Source organism: Sorex araneus, chromosome 2 (assembly GCF_027595985.1).
Source record: "Sorex araneus isolate mSorAra2 chromosome 2, mSorAra2.pri, whole genome shotgun sequence".
In the NCBI taxonomy this organism is placed as follows: domain Eukaryota; kingdom Metazoa; phylum Chordata; class Mammalia; order Eulipotyphla; family Soricidae; genus Sorex; species Sorex araneus.
Window position 1 is genome coordinate 138,373,964 of NC_073303.1, and position 24,683 is coordinate 138,398,646.

At 34.6% G+C, this 24,683-nt stretch overlaps 1 protein-coding gene across 12 annotated transcripts in view; it reads right to left on the minus strand.

Annotated features, from left to right (window-relative positions):
* The window catches only part of STXBP5L (syntaxin binding protein 5L), a 313,192-nt gene that overhangs the window by 257,954 nt on the left and 30,555 nt on the right, over nt 1-24,683 (minus strand). For all 12 annotated transcript variants that reach the window (XM_055125555.1, XM_055125554.1, XM_055125553.1 and 9 more), the window contains exons 3-5: nt 20,169-20,266; nt 4,112-4,193; nt 2,436-2,536 (exon numbers count right to left, since the gene is read on the minus strand). In XM_055125555.1, the coding sequence (XP_054981530.1) occupies nt 2,436-2,536; nt 4,112-4,193; nt 20,169-20,266 (281 nt within the window). The remainder of the gene's footprint in view (nt 1-2,435; nt 2,537-4,111; nt 4,194-20,168; nt 20,267-24,683) is intronic.

The following is a 24,683-nucleotide window of genomic DNA, read 5'->3' on the forward strand; positions in this document are numbered from 1 at the left end:
TCAGCTTAACCAAGGAAGTAAAAGACCTTTACAAAGAAAACTACATAACGCTACTCCATGAAATCAAAGAGGACATGAGGAAATGGAAACATATACCCTGCTCGTGGATAGGGAGAATCAATGTTGTCAAAATGGCAATACTCCCTAAAGCATTATACAGATTCAATGCGATCCCTATAAATATACCCATGACATTCTTCAAAGAAATGGATCAAGCAATCCTAAAATTCATATGGAATAACAAACGTCCAAGGATAGCTAAAACAATTCTTGGGAAAAAGATGATGGGAGGCATCACCATCCCCAACCTCAAACTTTACTACAAAGCAGTAACAATTAAAACAGCATGGTACTGGAACAAAGGCAGAGCCGTAGACCAATGGAACAGGGTGGAATATCCCTACACACAACCCCAAATGTATGACCATCTAATCTTTGATAAGGGAGCAAGAGATGTGAAGTGGAGCAAGGAAAGCCTCTTTAACAAATGGTGCTGGCACAACTGGACAACCACATGCAAAAAAATGGGTTTAGACCTTGACCTGACACCATGCACCAAAGTCAGATCAAAATGGATTAAAGACCTCAACATTAGACCACAAACCATAAGGTACATTGAAGACAAGGTCGGCGAAACCCTCCACGATATTGAAGATAAAGGTATCTTCAAAGGTGACACGGAGCTAAGCAATCTAGTAAAAACAGAGATCAACAAATGGGACTACATTAAACTAAAAAGCTTCTGCACCGCAAGAGATACAGTGACCAGAATACAAAGACTATCCACAGAATGGGAAAGGATATTTACACAATACCCATCAGATAAGGGGTTGATATCAATGGTATATAAAGCACTGGTTGAGCTCTACAAGAAGAAAACATCCAACCCTATCAAAAAATGGGGCAAAGAAATGAACAGAAACTTTACCAAGGAAGAAATACGAATGGCCAAAAGGCACATGAAAAAGTGCTCTACATCACTAATCATCAGAGAGATGCAGATCAAAACAACCATGAGATACCACCTCACACCACAGAGACTAGCACACATCCAAAAGAACAAAAGCAACCGCTGTTGGAGAGGATGTGGGGAGAAAGGGACCCTTCTTCACTGCTGGTGGGAATGCCGACTGGTTCAGCCCTTCTGGAAAACAATTTGGACGACTCTCAAAAAATTAGATATTGAATTCCCATTTGACCCAGCAATACCACTGCTGGGAATATATCCCAGAGAGGCAAAAAAGTACAATCGAAACAACATCTGCACATGTATGTTCATCGCAGCACTGTTTACAATAGCCAGAATCTGGAAAAAACCCGAATGCCCCAGAACGGATGACTGGTTGAGGAAACTTTGGTACATCTATACAATGGAATACTATGCAGCTGTTAGAAAAAAGGAGGTCAAGAATTTTGTAGTTAAGTGGATGGGCATGAAAAGTTTCATGCTGAGTGAAATGAGTCAGAAAGAGAGAGACAGACATAGAAAGATTGCACTCATCTATGGTATATAGAATAACAGAGTGGGAGACTAACACCCAAGAACTGTAGAAATAAGTACCAGGAGGTTGACTCCATGGCTTCGAGGCTGGCCTCACGTTCCGGGGAAAGGTCAACTCAGAGAAGGGATCACCAACTACATTGTAGTCGAAGGCCATGTGGGGGAAGGGAGTTGCGGGCTGAATGAGGGCTAGAGACTGAGCACAGCGGCCACTCAACACCTTTATTGCAAACCACAACAGCTAATTAGAGAGAGAAAACAGAAGGGAATGCCTTGCCACAGTGGCAGGGTGGGGTGGGGGGGGGATGGGATTGGGGAGGGTGGGAGGGACACTGGGTTTACGGGTGGTGGAGAATGGGCACTGGTGAAGGGATGGGTTCCCAAACTTTGTATGAGGGAAGTATAAGCACAAAAGTGTATAAATCTGTAACTGTACCCTCACGGTGATTCTCTAATTAAAAATAAATAAATTAAAAAAAAAATTTTAGGTCTGGGTTTTCAGCAACTTGGCCAAGAAAACAGAATACATCATTGCTAAAGTTTTCGTTTATATCTCTGAGAACAAAGACATTAATAGTTCTCCATTAGAAGATGACAGAATCTAATGTATTTCCATAGAAAAGATATAATATTTTAAAAGTAAGTATAAACAATAAATTATTGTTGTTTATAATTAAGATTATGGGAGGAAATCTTCCACATGGTTAAGGGAGGAAAACTTCCACAAGTTACCTGGAACTGGATCAGAAAAAAAAATTTTTAACTCTTGTATTTTCACTCTTCAAGTATTATAGTTAAGTATTATAAAAGTAATCATAAACAGTAAGTTATTAGTAGTATTAATATTATGGGGTAAAATATTCCAAATATTAATCTGAAGTTTGATCAGGAAATAAACTTGTATACACTGAGAAACTAATTCATAAATTCTTACCGTTCTCGGTTGAATTTAAGAGAATGAAGAATAGCTGGCCTTTTTTGTTTGAGGTTCCACAAATGAAGTGTATCATCTGAACTTGCACTAACCAAAGCACCCTAAAAGAAAAAGAAGACATTTAGTAAATGATTTATTAATCTAGGGCTTTTGTGTGTTAATCAAAACCAAATTAAATAACTGAATTTTTGACTAGGAGTTGCACAGAAACACTGAAAGTTCAAAAAGATTGTCAAGAGGTTGAAGAGAGTATAGTGGGTAAAGGCATTTGCCTCCTGGCACCTCAGAAAGTCCCCTGAGCACTGCAAGGAATGATCCCTGAGCTAAGAGCCAGGTGTAAGCCCTGAGCACAGCTGGGTGTGCCCAACACCACCTCCCACATTCAAACAAAACAAAAATGTCATCACTTAAGATGTCAAAACATAATTATTATAAAATCGTTTTTAAATATTTCTTCTTCCCCTTCTACTATCATTTTCAGACTCAACAGTAAGTATGCCTGAACGATAAAATATGTTAGAATTCTCAGTAAGGAGCATCTTACCATCTTCTAAAAAATGTTTTATGTAAAGAAGTTTAAAGAGTGGACATTTAACAATATCAAAGATTTTCTATGCCTCAGGTAACTCTGATATGAAGTTCATGAATAATTTTACTCATGTTTGTGTGATAAACTCTTATATAGAGATCTACACACAAAGATATGAAGACATTAAATAGAAAATCATTATTCATGTTATAAGAAAATAATCAATTGTAATTCATTTTTTCGGGGTGTTGTATGTGGGTCTCAAGACACTGATTCAATTTCCTAAATGCCAGAATTTGATCGTGAAAAACCTTAAAATACTTTTTTTTACAAAAACTTATTTAGCATAAACGAGTTCTAGAAGACACAAGAATTCATTTTAAAAATCAGAGTCTAGAAGACCTTAGAGGCACCAACTAATGAAGGATCTGCAATCCTATAGAGAATTCTATATACTTTGTCTTTAGTGAGGTCTTTTTACTAGTTCTACAAAATGAATGATGAGTAAGCAGCCTATTTTCATGGTAGCTTTCAATACATTAATACTACTGTAAAATTATATCAGCAAATATATGGATAGATATGTACCCATAAATGATTCCATAGGTGAATAGGTAAAAAGATTATTTCATGAGAAATGAAAACCAAACACGAAGTTAACTCTAAATTACAAACTTTAAGGAGAAGAAAGAGTTGTGTAAAAGTCAAGCTTATTAGTCAGTAAAGCATTAAAAAGATTTTAGAAGTTTAGGGGCTGGAGCAATAGCACGGCATTTGCCTTGCATGCGGCCGACCCGGGTTTGATTCCCAGCATCCCATATGGTCCCCTGAGCACCGCCAGGGGTGATTCCTGAGTGCAAAGCCAGGAGTAACCCCTGAGCATCGCCAGGTGTGACCCAAAAAGAAAAAAAATGTTTTAAAAAAACAATTCAACTGCAAATAACAAGATATCCTAGTTTGTTTTGTTTTGAAGTTTTTTTCTTTTAAAGTTTAATAAACTGATATATAGGACTATAATGTTTTATGGAAATTGTGATTATGACTAACATTGTATACATAACCATGCTTCAGCAGTTAAAAGCACGGAATTATAATAAATTGTAATAAAATACATTAATGAATAGAGAAAGAAAGAGTGAGTTCTTACCTCATTTATCAAGAATTGGAGTTGCAGGACTGCTGCACCACTCTCATGTTGGCAATAACAATCAACACCAGGTCTCCCGAGTCTTAAATAATTAAAGTCAAGGATTCTAACATGCTATACTGATACCAATGAGTAAAAAAAAAATAATTTCTGTAGTAACTGATGCTTTGCTTTTGTTTTGAGAAAGCTTGACTTCCTGATTATAGACTTAACTACAAAAACTAAAATAGTGTCATTAAATGCAAATAAGAGTCACAGTAACAGACCTAAAGACATATATTGATATGAAAACAATAATAGAAGATTTTATTACCTCACAGCAATGGAAGAGCATTCAGATAGAAATAAACAAGAAAATAGTAGACTTAAGTGGAAAATTAGATGACATGGATTTAACATATATATAAATGTATATTTTTGGCTTTTGGCCATACCTGGAGGTGTTCAGAGCTTATTCTGATCTCTGTGTTCAGGGATTACTCCTGGCAGGACTCAGAGACCATATGGAGTGCTGGGGATTGAATCTGCATTGGTGTATGCAAGGCAAGCACCTTACTTGCTGTACTTGCTATACTAACTCTTCCGCCCTTGACAAATAAATATCAGTAGGACGAACAACAGAATACAAATTATTTTCAAGTGCTCACTAAACATTTTTAAAAATATAACAATTGTTGGAACATAAAACAAATTTATGGGGACTGAAATAATATTTAAAAATGCATCATAAGGGTAAGAAAAAAATAAATCAACAAAAAGAAAGGGGAAGTATCACAAAATAATATCACAGATAGTAAATAGCATGTTATACACAAGCTATTTTTTCAATAATAAAATTAAGAGAAATTTCAATGTATCTGGATGATATGAAAACAAAAAAGCTACTTCAGGACTCACAAAATGCAGCAAGAATGGTTCTATAAAGAAAATCTACAGCAATGCAGGTATAGTATTGGAAACATAAGGAAAGACAAAAAAGTCTAAATTTATACTTTAAAAAAAGATTGGGCTGGAGTGATAGTAAGGCAGATAGGGTGTTTGCCTTGCACACGGCTGACCTGGGTTCAATCCCCAGCATCCCATATGGTCCCTTGAGCACCACCAGGAGTAATTCCTGAGTACAGGGAAAAGAGTATCCCCTGTGCATTGCCGGGTGTGACCCAAGGGGGAAAAAAACGATTAAGAAAAAGGAAGTTAAAGTCAGTAGGAGGACAGATATAATAAAAATTAGAGCATGGCAGAATTAGACTTTAAGGGCAAATGTTTCATATATAATGTTAATTTGAAATGATGTGCCCGAAACATAAAAAAAATTATAATGCAATGTTGCACTTCAATTACATGTTTTGTTTTGGTTTGGATTTGGGGACACATCTAATGCTGCTTAGGGCTTAATCTTGGTTCTGTACTCAAAGATCACTCCTGAAAATGCTCAATGGTACTGGGGACTGAAATTGTTGGTCAATGCAAGACAAATGTCTTAACCCCTGTCCTCTCTAACCCAATAAAAATATGGTAAGTGTGACAAAAATACTATAAAATGAGGCTGGATAAGTAAACATTTAGTTTTTATTCATTGAAATTTGTTATACCTTAAAACAAACAATCACATCTATAAATTTTTTGTAGATCTCATGACAACTACACATACAATAAAAAAGAACTGAAAGTGCACAAAAAGCATATGTGAAAATGAGTCACAGAAATGCTAGTTAAGAAATGAAGAAACAAAAAAAACTAAAAATAATTTTACAAAAAACACTTCCACACACATGTGGTGCCCAAGCACATGTGTCACACACATCTTGCACCTTGAGATGTGTACTTTTTCATATTTAAACCTGGAATATGTAGTGGTAGTGGGTCTCTGTCTCCACTCTAGAAAAGTCGATTGTCTCTCTCCTCTCTCTCTCTCTCTCTCTCTCTCCCCCTCCCCCCACTCTCTTCCTCAAAACCTTCAAATAAAACCTCTTCTCTTAAAATTTTCTTCTAAGAGGCAAAGGTAATGGACCTGAAAGGCTTGGTGGTAAAGTTAAGAACTGACTTTCCTTTCCTACAAGGAGTAAATGCTCACCACAACCCCATCAGTCCTAGATTTCCCAGCCCATTGGTCCATGGGTGGCAGAGATGGCAGATTTCCTTCTCCAGGTTGCAACTTCTCTTCTCCCCCTTTACATAAATCATCCAGGAACATCACAGGCATTATTAACTGGCAACCACAAAGGAATGATGTAGTGAAGAACTTCCAGAGGAAGGGGGTAATAGTGAAAATCTCCTGTGGAGGTATGCTCTTTAGGAAAAATCTTGAATGGGAAGATTGTACTGTGTAACCTCTCTGTGAAAGTTTTGCCTTTTTGAGGAGGCACCTTTTCCCTTGTATGTCTCTTGTGCCACCAACCACTGTGGGAGGGACATGAGGAAACCCACTAGTGAAAGATTCTGGGAGACTCTGGCATGATGTCAAGCCCCAGGATAGAAACCTTCCTTTATATCTCTCTCTCCTCTCAGTACAATAAAGGAATGTGACTAGGGAGATTATCGGGAAGGAATTGAGATGTTAATTAGGCCAGTGCCACAGCCTCAGGTCTAAAAAACTAAAGACTGGCAGAAAGATGCCATGAATTAGCAAGGCAGAGTTTTCTTCTCCTGATCCAGAAGCAAGGTCTTCCAAAGTCACAACACCGTGGTTTAGTTTCAATATGCAGCTGTGGCCATTACCAAGATCAATTCAAACCCCAGGGATTCTTGGGGTGCAGCAGAGATTGTTGATGGAGATGTCTAATCCAATATCTTTGACAACTTTTAGGAACACTTTCCAGAGCTTGGTATGGTATTCCCTCTTGTAACTTTTAGGGTTTTCTTGCCATGGGGTGGTGTCCCTTCTTGCAAATTTGAAGGGATTACTTAAATTTTACTTTAAGTTCCTCACCATAGACATCATAGCAAATACTGGAAACCAGAAGGGGCAAAAATCCCTTCAAGAGAGAAATTAAGGAGACCCTGAAAAATAAAATAGCAAAGTCTGCCCATTTTAACTTTTCCTATCCATAGGTTCTAGCTATATATAAGTATGGAAAATTAGGCCTCAATTCCTAAATACTTAGGTTTTAGGATGTTGGGAATGACACTGGCAGTTTCAGAGGATCAAATATGACTAAGAATGTACTAAAAGTTCCATTTCTCACCTCTCCTGAGAAATCCTTCATTCAGGGAACTTATTGTCTATTAATGAACTTGTTACTGATAACAGACTGAAGGGAAAAAAGCAGGCAAGTTTAAGAATGTACTTTCATACTTAAAAATACCTAAATCTGCTACAGAGTCTATTTGACTTTAGCAATTTCAAAGAATGGAGAATTAGCAAAAATTGTGGGAAATGACTGCAATCAACTTTTTCAGGCTCTATTGATCATTAATCTGTCCAGTGCATTAAAATACATACTATTATTAAGGTAACTTTATTTCATATCAGCTATGTCACTATATATCAAACTTCGTCTTGACCTTAAGAGAACTAGAGTTATCTACAAGTATGAAATCTGCAGTTTTTGGTACTTTTGCAAGTGTTATAACCCGTGCTTTTCCTAGAAATCAAACTTCAAAGGATGAAAAGGGTGGAAAAGTTTTGATCATTGTGAAGATGGGGGAACACAGTAATTTTGTGAATAATGCCATAAATTTTAACAATATTGTAATTTCAAAAACAATAATGAATAAAAGAATGTTAAAGCAATGATCAAATCTTCACAACAAAGAAAAACTAAGGAGAAGATGCTTTATTAGTTCAATGAAAAATATACTGATGAATTGATGCTAATTTTTCCTAGTCTTAACCTTGAAACTCAGTTCACCAGACCAACATTACCCTAACAGCATAATCAGATAAGAATATAAATACTGGAGACATATCCTGAATAAAATACAAAAATTAACTTGCCACACATTAATTAATTTAATATGTTGCCAGAGGAAGTTCCCTGGGGGTCTTAGGTGAATGAGGAGGAAAGAGGTATCAGCCTCTAGAAAGAAATCTACTGTTTTCTCTTTACCCACTCCTGTCACCCAGGGAAGTTCCTGAGTGATTTGGAACTAATGAAAGGTTGCTATGAGCCCCTAAATGGTGCAGGCCCTGTCAGCCTCATGAAGCAGCTGTCAATCTGTATCCAAAGTCCACTTGTTCTGTGGGACCTAACGACACACAATAAGGGAGAAACAAATAGGTAAAATCAAAAGAACTGGAGAACTTAGAACTTAGCCTACAGGGTGGAGCAGTAGAATGGAAGGTATATTTGGGACCTATGCAGAGGGAAATGGGTATCCTGGTTGTGGGTGTGGTGTTGAAATGATGAATGTTTGGAACTACCTTTAACATGTAAATCACAATATCTCAAAGAATTTTACAAATGAATGGTTTCTAATATTTTAAAATTGGAAGTTTTCACACACATGCACACACACACACAAAGACACACAGGCACACAAAATACACAGGGGATTGAGCCTTACGTTCTAAAGTAAGGCACTATAGACCAAGTTAGCAAATACTTCAGAAGAGATAACTAGAAAGAAATTAGTGACTCTTAGTTGATCACCAAATTCAATAATTAAGAAAATTTAGAGAGAGGCCAAGAGATTTGTAAGAAATTAGGTTTTATTTATAATCCTTTTTCAGCCTTTGTTACTTGGGAGGGAGTGCAGGGCGTTCATTCCTTTCTCCCTATGCCAAGGTTAGTAAAAGGGTCATTTCATAAAGATTCTCCAGGAAATTTATGGGGTACAAAGTGAACTGCTGAAAAAGTGGCTAGTGAAGAAATCCTATTACTTAAAATAGAAGCTATTACTTTTGATTTTTAAAAGTATTCATTATATATAAACAAGAATTTCATAGATATAAATTAAATCACGCAAAAAATTTTGCTGAAAAATCATCTGAGTGGATATTCCCAAACAGCAGCTGAGGCAGACCCTGCATATATTAAGTAGTATGCACCAATTTGCTAATGTTTTTATTATCTATTTTTCTTGCACTGTGTTCATGTAAGTTTCCAATCTGAAATTTATACTGATTTGAATTTCTAAAGCATACTAATTTCTAAAGCACACAAATTCAAATAGTATCTATAAGCTATCAACTGTTGACTGAGATATATTTTTATCTCAGGTGTAGAATTACTTTAGTTGCTTTATCTGATATCCACAGATAACAACAAATAAACACCCCACAATAATAAACTTCACTGCTTTTTTTTCCAGGTCTACCAAGTGTTACTCAAAGATACCCAGGGTCACCTACTCAAGTGATTGACCAAAGGTTCTAAGTGACATCACTTGACCAGTGGTTTTAAGTGAGGACCAAGGTATCTGGTCCTTCGTATCACTTACACTAGTCACATTCATTTAAAATATAAAAAAATGAAGTTAAGAAGTGTTGATGGAGCTATAAGTAGCAAGTAAGGTCCAAAAAGAAAAGAAGTTCAAAAAAGAGCTCAGAAACCTTCAAAAACCCTTGAGGTTTGCCTGCATATTGATATGCAGGAGCAAAATAAAGCTAAGTAAGTTAGGAAAATATGACCAATGAGCTCTGAGCTAGTGGATGCAAAAATGAAAAGACGCGAAGAGGCACTTGAACTCTAACAAACCCAAGAGTATAGATGCCTCAATGCCCAGTCAGAGGCTTTCAGTTTTACCTTAGTAATAGGGCTTTCAGCTTAGTATCTTAAATTTAATATACACTTATACTTTTCATGTCATTCAGATCTCAGATATAATACACACTCATCCTTAGTTGTCTGACATTGAGCTTCTTTTCAGTTATTTATCACCTATAAATCTTTCACTATAGTGAATCAATTTATATCTTTTTCTAATTTTTCTTTTTCTGTTATTCTAAGTATTTTAGTTCTGTAGTCCTCCAATGAATGTAATGCTATTATTTTTGCTTTAACCATAGTACTGTTTTTAACTAAAGAACCATGATTTTAAAAGCTATTGATAGTTGAGATTTATGCTTCCAATTTTATATTAAATTATTTATTCTCTTATTGTTTCATTTTAACATTTCCTTGAATTTTTGGATAACGGTTCTTCACAAGTTTTGAAAGTATTTTTGCTCATTTTAAATTGGCTTTTGAATTTCTTCCAATGTCTTTCTCAGAAGAGAAGTTTTATTTTAATGAAGTCAAATTTATCAATGTTTTCCTTCACAGATTACTATTTTATTACACTGATGTAAGCCACTGCCAAGAACAATGCCACATAGATTATTTCCTATGTTTTTTTCTAGGGGTTTTATAGACTTATACCCTCAGGCTTATGATCTATCTCAAGTTAATTTTTGTGAGGACCTCTATCTTGGACTGAAAATAATTTGTGACTTCTATTTTTATTATATATCTAGTTGTGAAGAATTGACAACTTGATTGTAAAGAAGTAATAACCTGATAATATTGAACCTCACTATCTATATACACAAATATTTTGCCATTAACTTAAATTTTATTACTGAAATTATTCTAAGAACACAAAAAGCATTGCCTCAAAACAATATATGCACACCTATTATATTGAAATATTCTGTTCACCAATATATTGAAGCATTAAGTACAATAGTTTGATATAGAAACACCTCAATATACAATAAAATGAATTAATAAACTTTGGTAAATACAGAATGGACTATTACAAAATGATGAGGAAAGATTAAATCTTGAAGTTTGCTGCAACTTGGATGAAAGTGGAAGGCATCACACTAAATTAAAATGTCATAAGTAAAATAACAAACACCAGATTTTCATATGTGGTATATAAAAAAAGGGACTAGAGAGAATCAAATGATTACAAATACTTGGCCTTTGGTTGCATAAATGAGGTTAATAATAAATTTAAGGAGAGGTGGAGCAAAGGAAGAGGAAACTAGAAGTGACATAAAAATAGTGGTCAAGGTCTTTGGAAATTTGATGGAGGTGAAGGCACAGTAACTTTATAAATGAAAACCATAAAATTTAACACTATTATCATAATATTACCTAAACTATAACATGAAAGGTAAAATCATAGTATTAGAAGTGATAAACAATTAGACATGAACAATAAGGGAGAGACATGTAATTAAGAGGGTCCACCCAGGATCCTAAAATAACTCTTGCTGTGTAAAGACCAATATTCAATAGACAGAAGTTGGAATGAGATAAACAGTTTTATTTAGGTGATAGCAACCATCTTAAACTCCTGTTAAAGCTGGTGGCTTATCATAGTTAAGAAAGTAATCTTGCAGAAACCAAGAGACCACTGACAACAGAAGCAGGAGCCCTATATACTGCAAGTGCCTTTTCAGTGTATTTATTGTTCACAATTTGGGGCCAAATGTCTTGGGCATGATAAGCTTCAGGTAAAAAGAATCCCTGGGCATAAGTAGCCTCAGATGACCTATTATTTTATCTCTCTCCTTCCTTCCATCCAAGGCAATTTAAGAGGCTAAGTGGGGAAGAGGATATGAGAAATAATAATATATTTTTGAGGAGCAGAATAACAATATTTAATGCTTGCCCAGTGGAAGTTCCCACTGTTGGTATGTCTGAAAAATATCCAAACGTCAGTGTGTAATGACAAGAAATCATAAAAACCATGCAGGGGTGAAACAAGGCAATAAGAGAAAAATTCAGTGAATGCCCCAAAGTGAGAACAAAAAAGGGAACTAAAGTAAAAGCTCACATCCAGCACATCCTGGTGGAGCTCACTCAGGTTAGTCACAAACACTGTCACTCTCATCCCAGGCTCTGCCATGAGGGTGAGATACTCTCAGTAGCTTGTCGGGCTCTCCGTGAGGGGTGGAGGAACCGAACACGGGTCAGCTAAGTGAAAGGCAACCACCCTACTGCTGTGCTATTGCTCCAACTCGTCGAATACACAAGTTTTAGAATTCACTGTATTTTACTTTCACTATGTGATAAACTCTTCCATATCCAGAGGCTCCTGACAATTCTTTCCTTCTTTTCCAGTCGTGCTCAGGGCTTAATCCTGGCACTATGCTCAGGGATCATTCCTGGAGGAGTGATTAATATTTATATTAAAATTAATCCACCTCAGTGGATTATATGAGGTACCAGGGATAGGGATAGAATCTGGGTCAGCCACATGAAAGGCAAGCACCCTGCCTACTGTACAGTCACTCCAGCTTTAAATTCTTTCTTTTGGGAGACAAGAGCTGAAGATACAGTGCCATTTCCAATCCGGTGGCAACCATAATGACCAAATGGAAGATAAGATAAAAAACAAGATTTAGGAAAAATAAATAAAATTTATGAGAATCATCACACTCCATAACAAAGGTAAACATATGAACACTGGAAATAATTTCAGTAGGTAGAGAGAAAGGAGCAATAATCATACTTGAAGAATAACAACTGAGAAATCACGAACCTAAACAAAATACTACCAATAGACGAGATAACAGTACAAATTTCTGAATGTATAAATACCTACACCAGGACAAATTAGTAATAAATTATCAAAATTCAATTACTTAAATAATATGAAATACTGTTAGGGAAGAAAAGTAATAAAGAGAGACACCTCTCAGACTTTTATTTGACACTTCAGCACAAAATCTATAGGTAAAAAGTAGTAAAATGACATTCCCATTACTAAAATATCAAAACTTCCAGCCAAGATTGCTTCATCCTTGAAAATTATAATCTGATTTTTATATAAAACAAAGGCTTCTTGAGACAAACAAAAGGTAACACAAACCTTCTCCAATGGGGCCTTGCCCCCATACTCCTAGAACCCCCCTCTCTTCACCCCCACAACCATGCCCACCTCCCAGAGCCACCACCATGTTGACTCACCCACAGGCCCTCCTCTACAAATTCACTACTAAATCTCTTAGGAGCTTCAAGTCAAGCAGCTAAAATTCATGGACACATAGGTCCCCACAGCTGAAAATTCTTGGGCACCTTAGAAAGGAGGCAGGCCAAGTACCTGCCCTACCAAAGCCTCAGTAGCCATACCCATACCCCAAAGCTGCAACCATACTAATGACTCAACTCCACTTCAGTAATCTCTGCAGAGGCATCAAACTTCAAATAATTGCAGGTAGTCTGGTGCCCAGACTGAGAACTCCAATGTCTTTTCCAAGGGGGGGCGGGGGAGTGCAGCCTCTGCCTACCCCCACATTTCCAGGAGCCCTGGCAGCCATATCCACATTCCATAGTGCTGCCATGTCAACTCACTGGCCCAGACCATAGATCCTGAAGTCGCACAACACCTCCTAAAATACATTCAGAGAACACCAAATTAAATAGGAAAGTAACATAGAAGCCAACTAAGCTCAACAAACAAAAACAGTAACAGAAATCTCAACTAGTAACAAACAAGTTGATAAAATTTTAGACAAAGACATCACCATGATGAGTTATAATAATTTATATTATAAATATAACAAATCACATAAAAATTGATTTTAGTACCTATCAATTCTAATATTGAAGCTTCATTATTTAATCAATTTCAATTCGAGAATTATATCAACAGTTGTGGTTTTTGTCTACATTAAAATATTTTTTTTCAAGTTTAGAAATAGACATGATCACATTTGATACTGCAGAATGAAAAGGTTCTATAAACCCAAGTCATTACCTTCTACCAGATATACAGAGTTTTATAGACCATCAGGGGCTATAAGTCATTGAACTTCACAATAACCTGAAATTATTACCTTAATTTGAGGTTACATGGTTTGTCCTAAAAGAAACTACGTATTAGATCAAGTGTAAGCTATATTCTTATTATCATTTTCTTTCTGGGAGAATTGGAACTGCAAAAAGCTTTCCTTATGAGACATGTGAATTCAATCTGCTTTATATATGTCACTGAGCATGAATTGAAATGGTAAGAAAGATGCTACCAGGCATGTAAGAAAAAGTTTTCTGCCATTGAAGTAATAAGAATCCCAGCTGATTATAACACAATGTGGGAAATTCTGTATGAGCCCCAATTAGATAATGCTTCCCTGATTATAAACATAGCAAATTTTCTGTGCAGACAAATGCATAATATGAAATATAAAAGAGAAAAGAGAAAATATCAAAGATTTACCCATAGGCAATCATCACACTGTTTTGTTTGCTTAATTTTGCCACTTGTTTGTATTGAACTTTTCAGCTACTTACATCAATAAATTGTCTTTTATGCTTATGATAGTGACTCAAATTATCGTCACCAGAAATACTTTACAAAAAAATGTTGAAAGATCTTCTAAGAAGGAAGAAACAAAAGAACACAAAACCTTGGGCAAAGTGATAAACGATAATACAGTAAGAGAAACACAGTGAAATAAAGTAGAAAATATAAGCATATACAATGAATTGGTATAGTCAGAAAATCAGTGATCTGAAGTAGCAAAACATAAGCATGTAAAAAAATGACTAAATTGATTTAATCATAAAATCACAAGAAGATAACAGCAACATACAGAAAACTTTTTCAGATATAGTAAGTATGAGACAATATATATGGTAACTACAAAAACTAAAATCTGGAGTAGACTAATTTAGAAGTAAAAAAAATAGGTAATCACCACAGAAAAACATCCAGCTGAAAAGACAGAAACAAGTAAGAAAATCATACATATAAAACAACCAGAAAAACAGACTGCCAGTAAAAAAATCCTCAAATATTTATCATTCAGATTTAAAGGAACTATACAGAGTTTCATCTATAGGCAATAGTTCAGGGAATTTATAGCCTTGAATCCAGTTTTGCAAGAAGTGTTGAAAGAGCTCCTTTAAAGGACAGGAAAACCTTCCCATCATGTGGTATTGAATTCGGCACTCACTAATGGTACATATGGTTTTCCTCTATTAGATTAAGATTAAAAACATAGCAATTAATCATCATAAATTGACTTTTATTCATTTTTTCTAATAATTCAATTTGCCATTCTTTTAAGTTTATTGGACTAAGTAATATGAAAGTAATTTGTTATATGCTTGCCAAGGACCCAGACTGTGGGATGACAGGGGCTCTGGGTACATTGTGGGTGAGATTAGTATTGCAATATTGTATGCCTGAAACAATTCTATTATGAACAACTATGTAAATCATGTTATCTTAATAAAAAAGAAAACATTTTAAAAACTGAAGAAGCTGCTATTTAAAAAATTTAAAAATCCTCACATATCAATAGTCACCATAAATGTGAATGAGATAAACTCACTGGTCAAAAACAGAAAAGGCTAGGTGAATTAAAATAATTATCTATCTATACTAAGTAATCAAGGGTCTCGTATCAGATATAAAGGCAAATATAGGGTCAGAGTAAAAGGCTAAAGCAAAATGTCACAAGCCAATATTCAGAAAAATTTCGAGAACTGCTAGTCTCACAATTAAATTAGGTAGAATTACAACCTGAAAACACAATGAGACAAAGATGATTATAATGTTTTGACCAAGGAGACAATCTAATAAAAAATAAAATAGTAATCAATATATTGGCACCCAAAATAGGAGGATTCATATAAATAAAATATTAACAGGCCTGAAGGGATACAATGAAAGTCAAATTATAATTGTAAAGAATTTAAATACATATTCCACAGCAAAGAGCAGACAATACATTAAAAAATTTAGCAAGAATGGCATTAAATGAAGTTCTTAAAGAGATAGACTTAACAGATACATAAAGGAATGCTCTGATAAAAATAAATGCACATCATTATCAGTGCAAATTAGACATTATAAGGAAAGATTATACATGAAACACAAGAGTTCTTGATTACTATATAAATAACATATTATCTAGTATTTTTTCCAAAATACAGGCCTACATGAATATATAAGAAAGTCCTTAACAATCCAATATTTTACCTGAAAAAACTAGAAAAACATAAAAATCAAGTATGAATAACTTTGTGAAGCATACTGCTTTAAAAAAATACAACTTCTTTAAAAGAAAAACACTACCTTCCAGAAAGTGGGAACATATTCAGCAGAGGGAAAGAAATAATTAAAATTAAACAGAAATAAATGCAGTATAATTTTTTAGAGTACAAAAGATTAAGTAAACAAAGATAGTTCTTTCAAATGATCAATAAAATTGATAAAACCCTCACTAGATTTTTTTTTTTGGCTTTTTGGGTCACACTGGTGATGCTCAGAGGTTACTCCTGGCTCTGCAGTAAGGAATTACTCTTGGCAGTGCTAGGGGAACCATACAAGATGCTGGGGCCAGAACCCTGTTCAACTATGTGCAAGACAAATGCCCTTCCCGCTGTACTATCGCTCCAGCCCCCTCACTAGATTCTTAAGGGAAAAATTTGATTAAAAAAATCAGAAATGAAAAAATGCAGTTATGACATATACTTCAGTAATATAAAGAATCACAAGGGGGTTGAAACAATAGTACAGTATAGTACAGTGGATAAATTACTTGTCAATAATTATGGAAAATTGTTTAAGTCACATAAAATATTTTTAAATCCAAAAATAATCTTACCAGTTGTACTTTAATTCAGTTGTTTTTTCTTGCAATTTTCATGGAATTTTATTTTTGAACGCCTTAATAAGTTTTTTGAGGGGCTGGAGAGATAGTACAGTGGGCAGGGTATACAACTTGTATACTTTGTATACAATTGACCTGGAGTTGATCCCTGGCAACCCATATGGTCCTTGAGCCCCTCCAGGAGCACAGAGACAGGAGTAATTCCTGAGTGCAGTGGGTATGTCCCCAGAACAAACAAGCTAAAATTGACTCACAAGATGCTATGATGATCTCTATCTACAAACAAACTGGACAAGATAGAATCTAGAGAAACTTTTAGAGTCATAAACTTTCCTAAACTGAACTACAGAGAAATAGAGGACTTAAATAAACTAATCACAAGTACTGAGATGGAGATAATAATTAAAAGATTCCCTATGGAAAAAAAAAAGCTCAGGACTAAATTGTTCCACTAGAAAATTTTACATATTTTTCAAGAAAACTAGTGTGTATCCTACTGAAACTCCAAAGAAAATGAAGAGGGAACAATAATTCATACTAATATATTTTTAATTTTACTAATATAATTTTCATCCCAAAATCACAGATAAAAGAATGCAAAAACAGGCCAGAAAGATAATACAGCTGGTAAGGCGTATTATCTTTTGCCTTGCATGCAGCAGACTAGGGTCCAAGCCCCAGTACCTCATATGGTACCTGTAGCACCACTAAGAGTGATTCCTAAGTACAGAGCCAGCAGTAATCTCTGAGCATAGCTGGGTCTACCCACCCTCTACCCCCCACAACCAAAAAACTGCAGACTGATATCACTGAACACATATTTTAAAAACCTAAACAAAATCTTGATAAAATAAATATGTAACAGTCAAAGGAATCATTTATTAGGATTTATCTTAGGATGGCAAGGGTGGTTCAACATATACAAAGTAACATAATATTTCACTTCAACTAAAAGAAAAAATAAATTTGCTATATGGCTGCCAAGGGGGCTTGCTGGGAGATCTCAGTGACTGGGGACACTGGACTCTGGGATTGATGTTGCAACACTGTATTCCTGAACAATTCTATTAGAAAACCTTTGTAACTCACAGTATTAAAATTTAAAAAATATTAAATTTTTTTAAACAAAAAGAAAAAAATACATGATCATATAAATAGAAACCAAAAGAGGATTTAAAAAGATTTAATATGTTTATGATTTGGGGGAAAAAAGCTAGGAGTGAAGAAAACATAGCTCAACATCAAAGGTCAAAAAAAAAATGAACCCACAAGCATCAGCTTACTCTATAATGAAAAAGTTAACACTTTTCTTCTAATATTTGGAATGACAAAAATGTGACTCTCACTAGCACTTATCAACAGTTTGGAAGTCCTAGATATAATAGTTTGGTAGAAATATAAAAGGAATCCACATTTGAAAAGAAGAAATTATGAAATTATTTTCAGACATGATAATAAACATTGAAAATGTCACAATGAAACAAGTAGAAATAATTAGTTTAATAAAGTGATGAGGGCTGGAGAGTTACAAGCTTTCATGTTTGAGTTACAGTCACACAATGATCAAACACCCATCCTTCTACCAGTGCACATTCTCCACCACCAATATCCCCGACCATGGCAGACAATATTCTCCATATTCTCTCTACTTTTGGGCATTATGGCTTGCAATACAAACACTGAGAGGTCATCATTTTGGTCCATGATCTACTTTTGGCACACAACTCCCATCCTGAACTGATTCCTCCAGCCATCATTTTCTTAGTGATCCCTTCTCTATTCCATCATCCTTCTCCCCTCTGCTCATGAAGCAGGCTTCCAGCTATGGGGCAATCCTCCTGGCCCTTATATCTACTGTCTTTGGGTATCAGCCTCATGTGATGTTATTCTATACTCCACAAATGAGTACAGTCCTTCTATGTCTGTCCTCTCTTTCTGACTCATTTCACTTAGCATGATACTCTCCATGTCTATCCATTTATAAGCAAATTTCATGACTTCATCTGTCCTAACAGCTGCATAGATGATGTATAGATGAACCAAAGTTTCTTTAACCAGTCATTTGTTCTAGGGCACTTGAGTTGTTTCCAGATTTTGGCTATTGTGAACAGTGGTGCAATGGAACATATAGGTACATATAGAACATATAAGCCTTTGAATTATCCCAAGTTGAAATATCTCTAGACTGTGAATTCTGTGGCCTTCTGGGGATAGGTAGATTCCCCTCCCTACCAGAAGGCCCAGAAGTCCACACCCACACCCAATATCCCCTGGCATATTACAATCGAGCTGCACAATTGAACTTCATCAAACCACCATGCCGCCAAGTGTGGCACAACACCTCCACAAATTTCACAGTACTGACAACCCAGTAGAAGTACAGCCAATGTGATAGACATTTGCACAGAAGCCCACCAAATTCAATGAGTAAAAACAATTAACAAAGAAGGGTCAACTAGCACCAACCAGCTCAGTAAATCCTCAATTACATTAGTAACACTACCGTGAAATGTAAAAACTATCAAAAATTGACTTTTATTGATCATTTTAAAAAATAATTTCATTTGCCATTCTGTTTCAACAAGCAATACGAGGTAAACCTGTGTCTTCTAAGAGAGCAGGCTTGGGAGTAGATGAAAAACTGGGGACATTGGTGGAGGGGAGGTCACAATGGTGGTAGAATTGATGTTGGAACATTGAATGCCTAAAACAACTGTTTTATGAATGACTTTGTGAACAATGGTGTTTATATTAAAACAAAAAAGAAAAATGTTAACTCTGGATCATGGGTGAAGCATGTTATAATTATGACCTTTTTCAAAATCTACATAAATTTCAATAATTATACTGTAAAATTGAAGCTAATATGTTACTTCAGTAAAAAAAAAAAAGAAAATTACCTAACACTATGCAGTCTTTGCAATGAACTCACTTCAAATGCAATTACATAGGTAGGCTGAAAATTAAAATATGGTAATAGATATGCCATAAAAACATTACATTCATAAACAGGAGTAATTATATTAATAAATTTAAGACCAAGAAATTGCTTAACACAAAGACATTACATAATGATAATGAGATTAATGCATCAGGAAGACACAATAATCCTAAACATAGGAACACAGGCCACAGAGATTCAAAAGACTACTCTTCTAAAGAGTAAAACCTCAGTGCAGTCCGGAGTAAGTGCTGAGCATCACTGGGTGTGGCCCAAAAACTGCACTGTAGCACTGTTGTCCCGTTCACCAATTTGCTTGACTGGGCACCAGTAACATCTCCACTGTGAGACTTGTTACTGTTGTTTGGCATATCGAATACACCACAGGTAGCCAAACAAAATGAACTTTAGTAGCTGAAGATAAAAACACACATGAATACTTATATTAAAGACATGAGAAGTGTTTTAAAAATTGATCTTGTGGGTTTTCACAATTATTATTCATTTATAAGGAAAAAGGTGTATGTTGCTTTGTCATAATCATTTGTTTATTTGAATATTTAAAGAAAGGTAATTAGTATTAGTAATGCAAATAATGAACCAAAAATTAAGGATACATTCGTATAGCACCTGTTCTTGTCCCAATAGCCAAGATTTTCTGAACTGGGTCAAAGGCCAGTGCTGTGGGCTGATAAGGAAAACCATGTCGAACTGTCTGAAAAAGAGAAAATAATAAAAATACTTATCAAGAAAATAAAATTTTAAATCACAAGATACAACTACCCAACCACCTAAGTGACTAAAATTGCTGAAAAAAAAATACTACCAAGAGTTAGTAAGGTAAAAAATGACATAAACCCCTTGGAAAAATCTTACATTTTCTTGTAAAACTATGTATGCCTGTTCTATGGTCTAGAAATTCAACATATATATATATATACCCAGGAAAATTAGGAGTATTTGTTCTACAAATAATTTTTAGAGGGTGCTCTAATAGCTTTATGCATAAAACCTATAAATTACCCATATGTTCAAGAAAAGGAAAATCAAAAAGCAAAACCGTGGAATAATTTATCTCAAACAATAGAAGACTACCAATAATTAGAAGAAAAATCACAAAGGCAACAATGTGTATGATTCTCTAAATCAATATGATCTTTCAAGCAAAACCAAAGGGTGCTCATAGTATGATTGCATTCATAAATATTATGAATAAGCAAAACTACCATATGCTTAAAAACATAACCAGAAAGTTATGAGGAAAAATGACAGACAAGGGATATTTTCATTTATCAAGTGGATTTAACATTCTATATTTTGTTTTTGCTATATATATATATATATATACGAAGAATTGTAACAGAGTTAATTATTTTTCTTTTATTTAGACATTTTGGTACTTGTTTACAATGGTTTGTTTTCCTAGTATATAATGTTCCCACCCCCACACTCCATATCCCCATTCCTCCACTACTTATCGCAGGTTCCTTCTCATCCCCCAACTTGTCCTTTGTTACATATTTAAGTTTAGTTGTTATAGTTTGGGTCCAATGCTTGTAGTGTTGGCTATTTTGGATTATATACTGATACTTTGCCTCTACACCATCTAGGGGACCTGGTCTCTGATAGTAACTTTCCCTGAGTTACTATCACACCTCCTCTTTTTGCTTACCCCTCCATTTCTCTTTTCTTAACATTTCTTTTTCTGAATTATTTGCTACCTACCATTCCTTAGTATATTATTATAGAAACCACAGATTAGTGAGAACATCTGGTATTTGATCTTATCCTTCTAACTGATTTCACTTAACAGGAATCTTCCAGTTTCACCCGAATAAGTATATATTGCATTACTTCATCATTTCTTATAGCTGAGTAATATTCTATTGTGTATACATATTATAGCTTCATTATCTGCTCTTCTGTTACTGGGCACCTTGTTTCCATAAACCGGCTATTGTACTAAGTTGCTGCAATGCATACAGGTGTGCACATATATTTTTGAAAGGTTGTTTTTGTATATTGTGAGTAGATACCAAGCAGTGGTATTGATGGGTCATAGGCTAGCTCTATTTTTAGTATTTTGAGGAATCTCATAATGCTTTACATAAGGATTGCAGTAGACAGCAGGGCATGAAATTTCCTTTTTTCATCATATCCCTGTCAGGAGAAGTTGTTCCTATCCTCTCTGATTTATGTCATTCCCACTGGTGTGAGGTGATGTTTTGTTGTCTTAATTTGGGTATCCATGATAATGATAATGATAGTTTCTATATGTCTACAAATCATGTCTTCTTATGAGAAATTTTTGTTCATTTCCTCTCCTCATTTTTTATGTGATTGTAAGATTTATTGATGTTGATCTCTGTTACTGTTTGTACATCTTAGATATGAATCTTTTATCAGATATAAATCAATCGTTGTAATAATCATATTAATAAAAGAAATATGTCATGATCATAAATCAACGTAGAGGAAGCTTTTGACAAAATCCAACACCAATTTATGCTTGAAAAAAAAACCCTCAACAAGATAGGGATAAAAGGAAATTTCCTCAAGATAATAACAGCCATTTACAAGAAACCCACAGTTGGCATAATACTAAATAGGGAAAAAGCTAAAAGTCATTTATCTGAGATAAAGTACAAAACAGAAGTCCACTTTTTCCACTTTCAGTCAATATTGCACTAGAAGTCATAGTGGCAGCAATTAGGCAATGAAAAGAAACAAAGTGTTTCAATTAAGAAAAGAAGCCAACCAATCATTAGTTGTAAATGAAATGAAAAAGTATGTGAAGATATTACATATTCCTGATGTAATATCTTAAGGTATTAAAATGCCTCAAGGATATCTTAATACCTTAAGAAATATCTTAAGGTTGTAGAAAGGTGTAATGGTGGTGGGATTGGTGTTAGAATATTAAATGTAATCAAATATTGTGAACTAATTTACAAAAATTAAATTAAATTAAAAAAGAAATACCTTAAGGATTCCATTAAAAACTTTAATTTTATTCATTTGCTTGTCTTTTGGGATCACATCAGGTAATGCTCAGGGTTACTCCTGGAGATGCTTGGGGGATGATATGGAATGCTGGGGATTGAACTCGGCTTGGTTGTGTGCAAGGCAAATGACCTACCTATTGTACTATCATTCTGACCCTACTAAAAGGCTTTTAGAAACAACAAACCAGTACAACAAAATAGCAGAATCATACACAAAACTCAGTTGCAAGGCAAACGCCCTACCCGCTATGCTATCACTCCAGCCCCAAGAGTTATTTGTATTTAACACTCAAAAAAAGATACAAAAGAAATATATAAATACAATAATATGAATACTAAAGTTTTAGTTGATAAGCTGACACATAATTTGTTTCACAATGCATCCACCAAAACAACAGTTATAGATAAAAGACATGTTTAAAAAAGTAATTATAGAAAAATAACCAATAATTGAGCCACGAGTATATACATGTATGTACATGTAAGTAGGTATGTATATAAATAACTTCATAGTATAATTTTTTCAGTTGCTATCTGTTTAAAACCTTTTGTAACAATTAAAAAACAAAAGTACAAGAATTCACACCATCATAATGAGTTATGTAAGACCAAAATAAAAGAAAGACCAAAATGTGAAAATGAGTAACATTTGGTAGGAATAATTTAATATAAAATGTGCTATCAACTTTCAAATAAAGAATCTACATAAATGAAAAAAGATTCTATTTTTCAGCTAAATATTTAGCACTCTATAACTATTTTAAGAAGTAACATTACTTTATAATATATCACTACTAAAAAAAAAGAACATAACACTTTATATGCTTTGTAAATACAATGATATCACACCAAACTCACCACTGAAATGCCAATATCCAGTGCAATAGATCTATTCTGCATATTTTTCTCACCTTGGAGACCTCAATTCTGCGGTCAGAGTCTGAGAACTTGTTTCACTGGACATTATGTATTTGCTTCCTTACCCTAATAACCCATATATGAATTAGATCATAGATACTTGTCATTATTCATTCTACTTATTTCATTTAATAGAATGACCCCCATTTCCACCCATGCTGTACCAAAAGGCAAAACTTTCTCATAGTTGAGTAGAAACCCAATTTGTGCATATATACCATATCCATGTCAGCTGATTTGTTGTCGAACATTTGAATTATTTCCAGATCTTGGCTACTGTAAATAGCATTGCTAAGAACACAGCTAAACATAAATCTTTTAGAACTAGTGTGCTTGCATTCTTTGGATAGATACGTAGGAGTGCAATTGCTGAATATTGTGGTAGTTCTATTTATAATTTTTAGAGAAATATCCATACCATTCTCAATAGAGGCAAACGAGTTTACATTTCCACAAAAAAAAGAATGAGGGTTCCTATTTCTCCATAGTTTTAGTTTCTTATGTTGAGCTTTGTGGATAATTTACATATTTTGGATATTAGTCTTTTGTCAGATACATGGTATGTGAATATTTTCTTATATCCATTCATATGCCATTTTGAGTTGTTTGTTTTTCAGATGAAAATTTTAAGACAAGGTAAAAGAAAAGGGGAAATATAAGAAACCTCACACAACTGGAGGATGTCACCTTAGCAGAATTCCTGTTCTTTTGTTCAAAAATTTCATTCCAGTGTGGAACTTGGAGTTAGATAAAAGTTCCTTTGTTTGTCCTTCTGATATATTTATCAATGGAGTAAAATCCTGGAAGACACCACTGAAATTATTTTCATGGGATATTTTGCCTAATTTTCCACTGTGTTTTCTATAGAGTCCTGTCTAATCTTGTTTCCTTCCTTTAACTCCCTTATCTCATTGACTGACCCTCTAATGTTATGCTCTCCTGCTTCATATAAGTTATTTTCACCTGTGGCCCTAATTTGAGAAATGCCATTTTAATATATTATTGAGTTTAGTTTGCCAAGATTTGGTTGAGAATCTTCACATCAATTTTCATCAGAGATTATTTTTTTAGTGGTGTCTGTTTTCCATACCAAGGTAACATAGGCCTATAAAGTGTTTGGATGAATTCTCTTTCCTTCAAATTTTTGGCAGATTTAGAGACAAATAGATAATAGGTTATCTTTGAGGATTTAGGAAAACTCATGAGTAA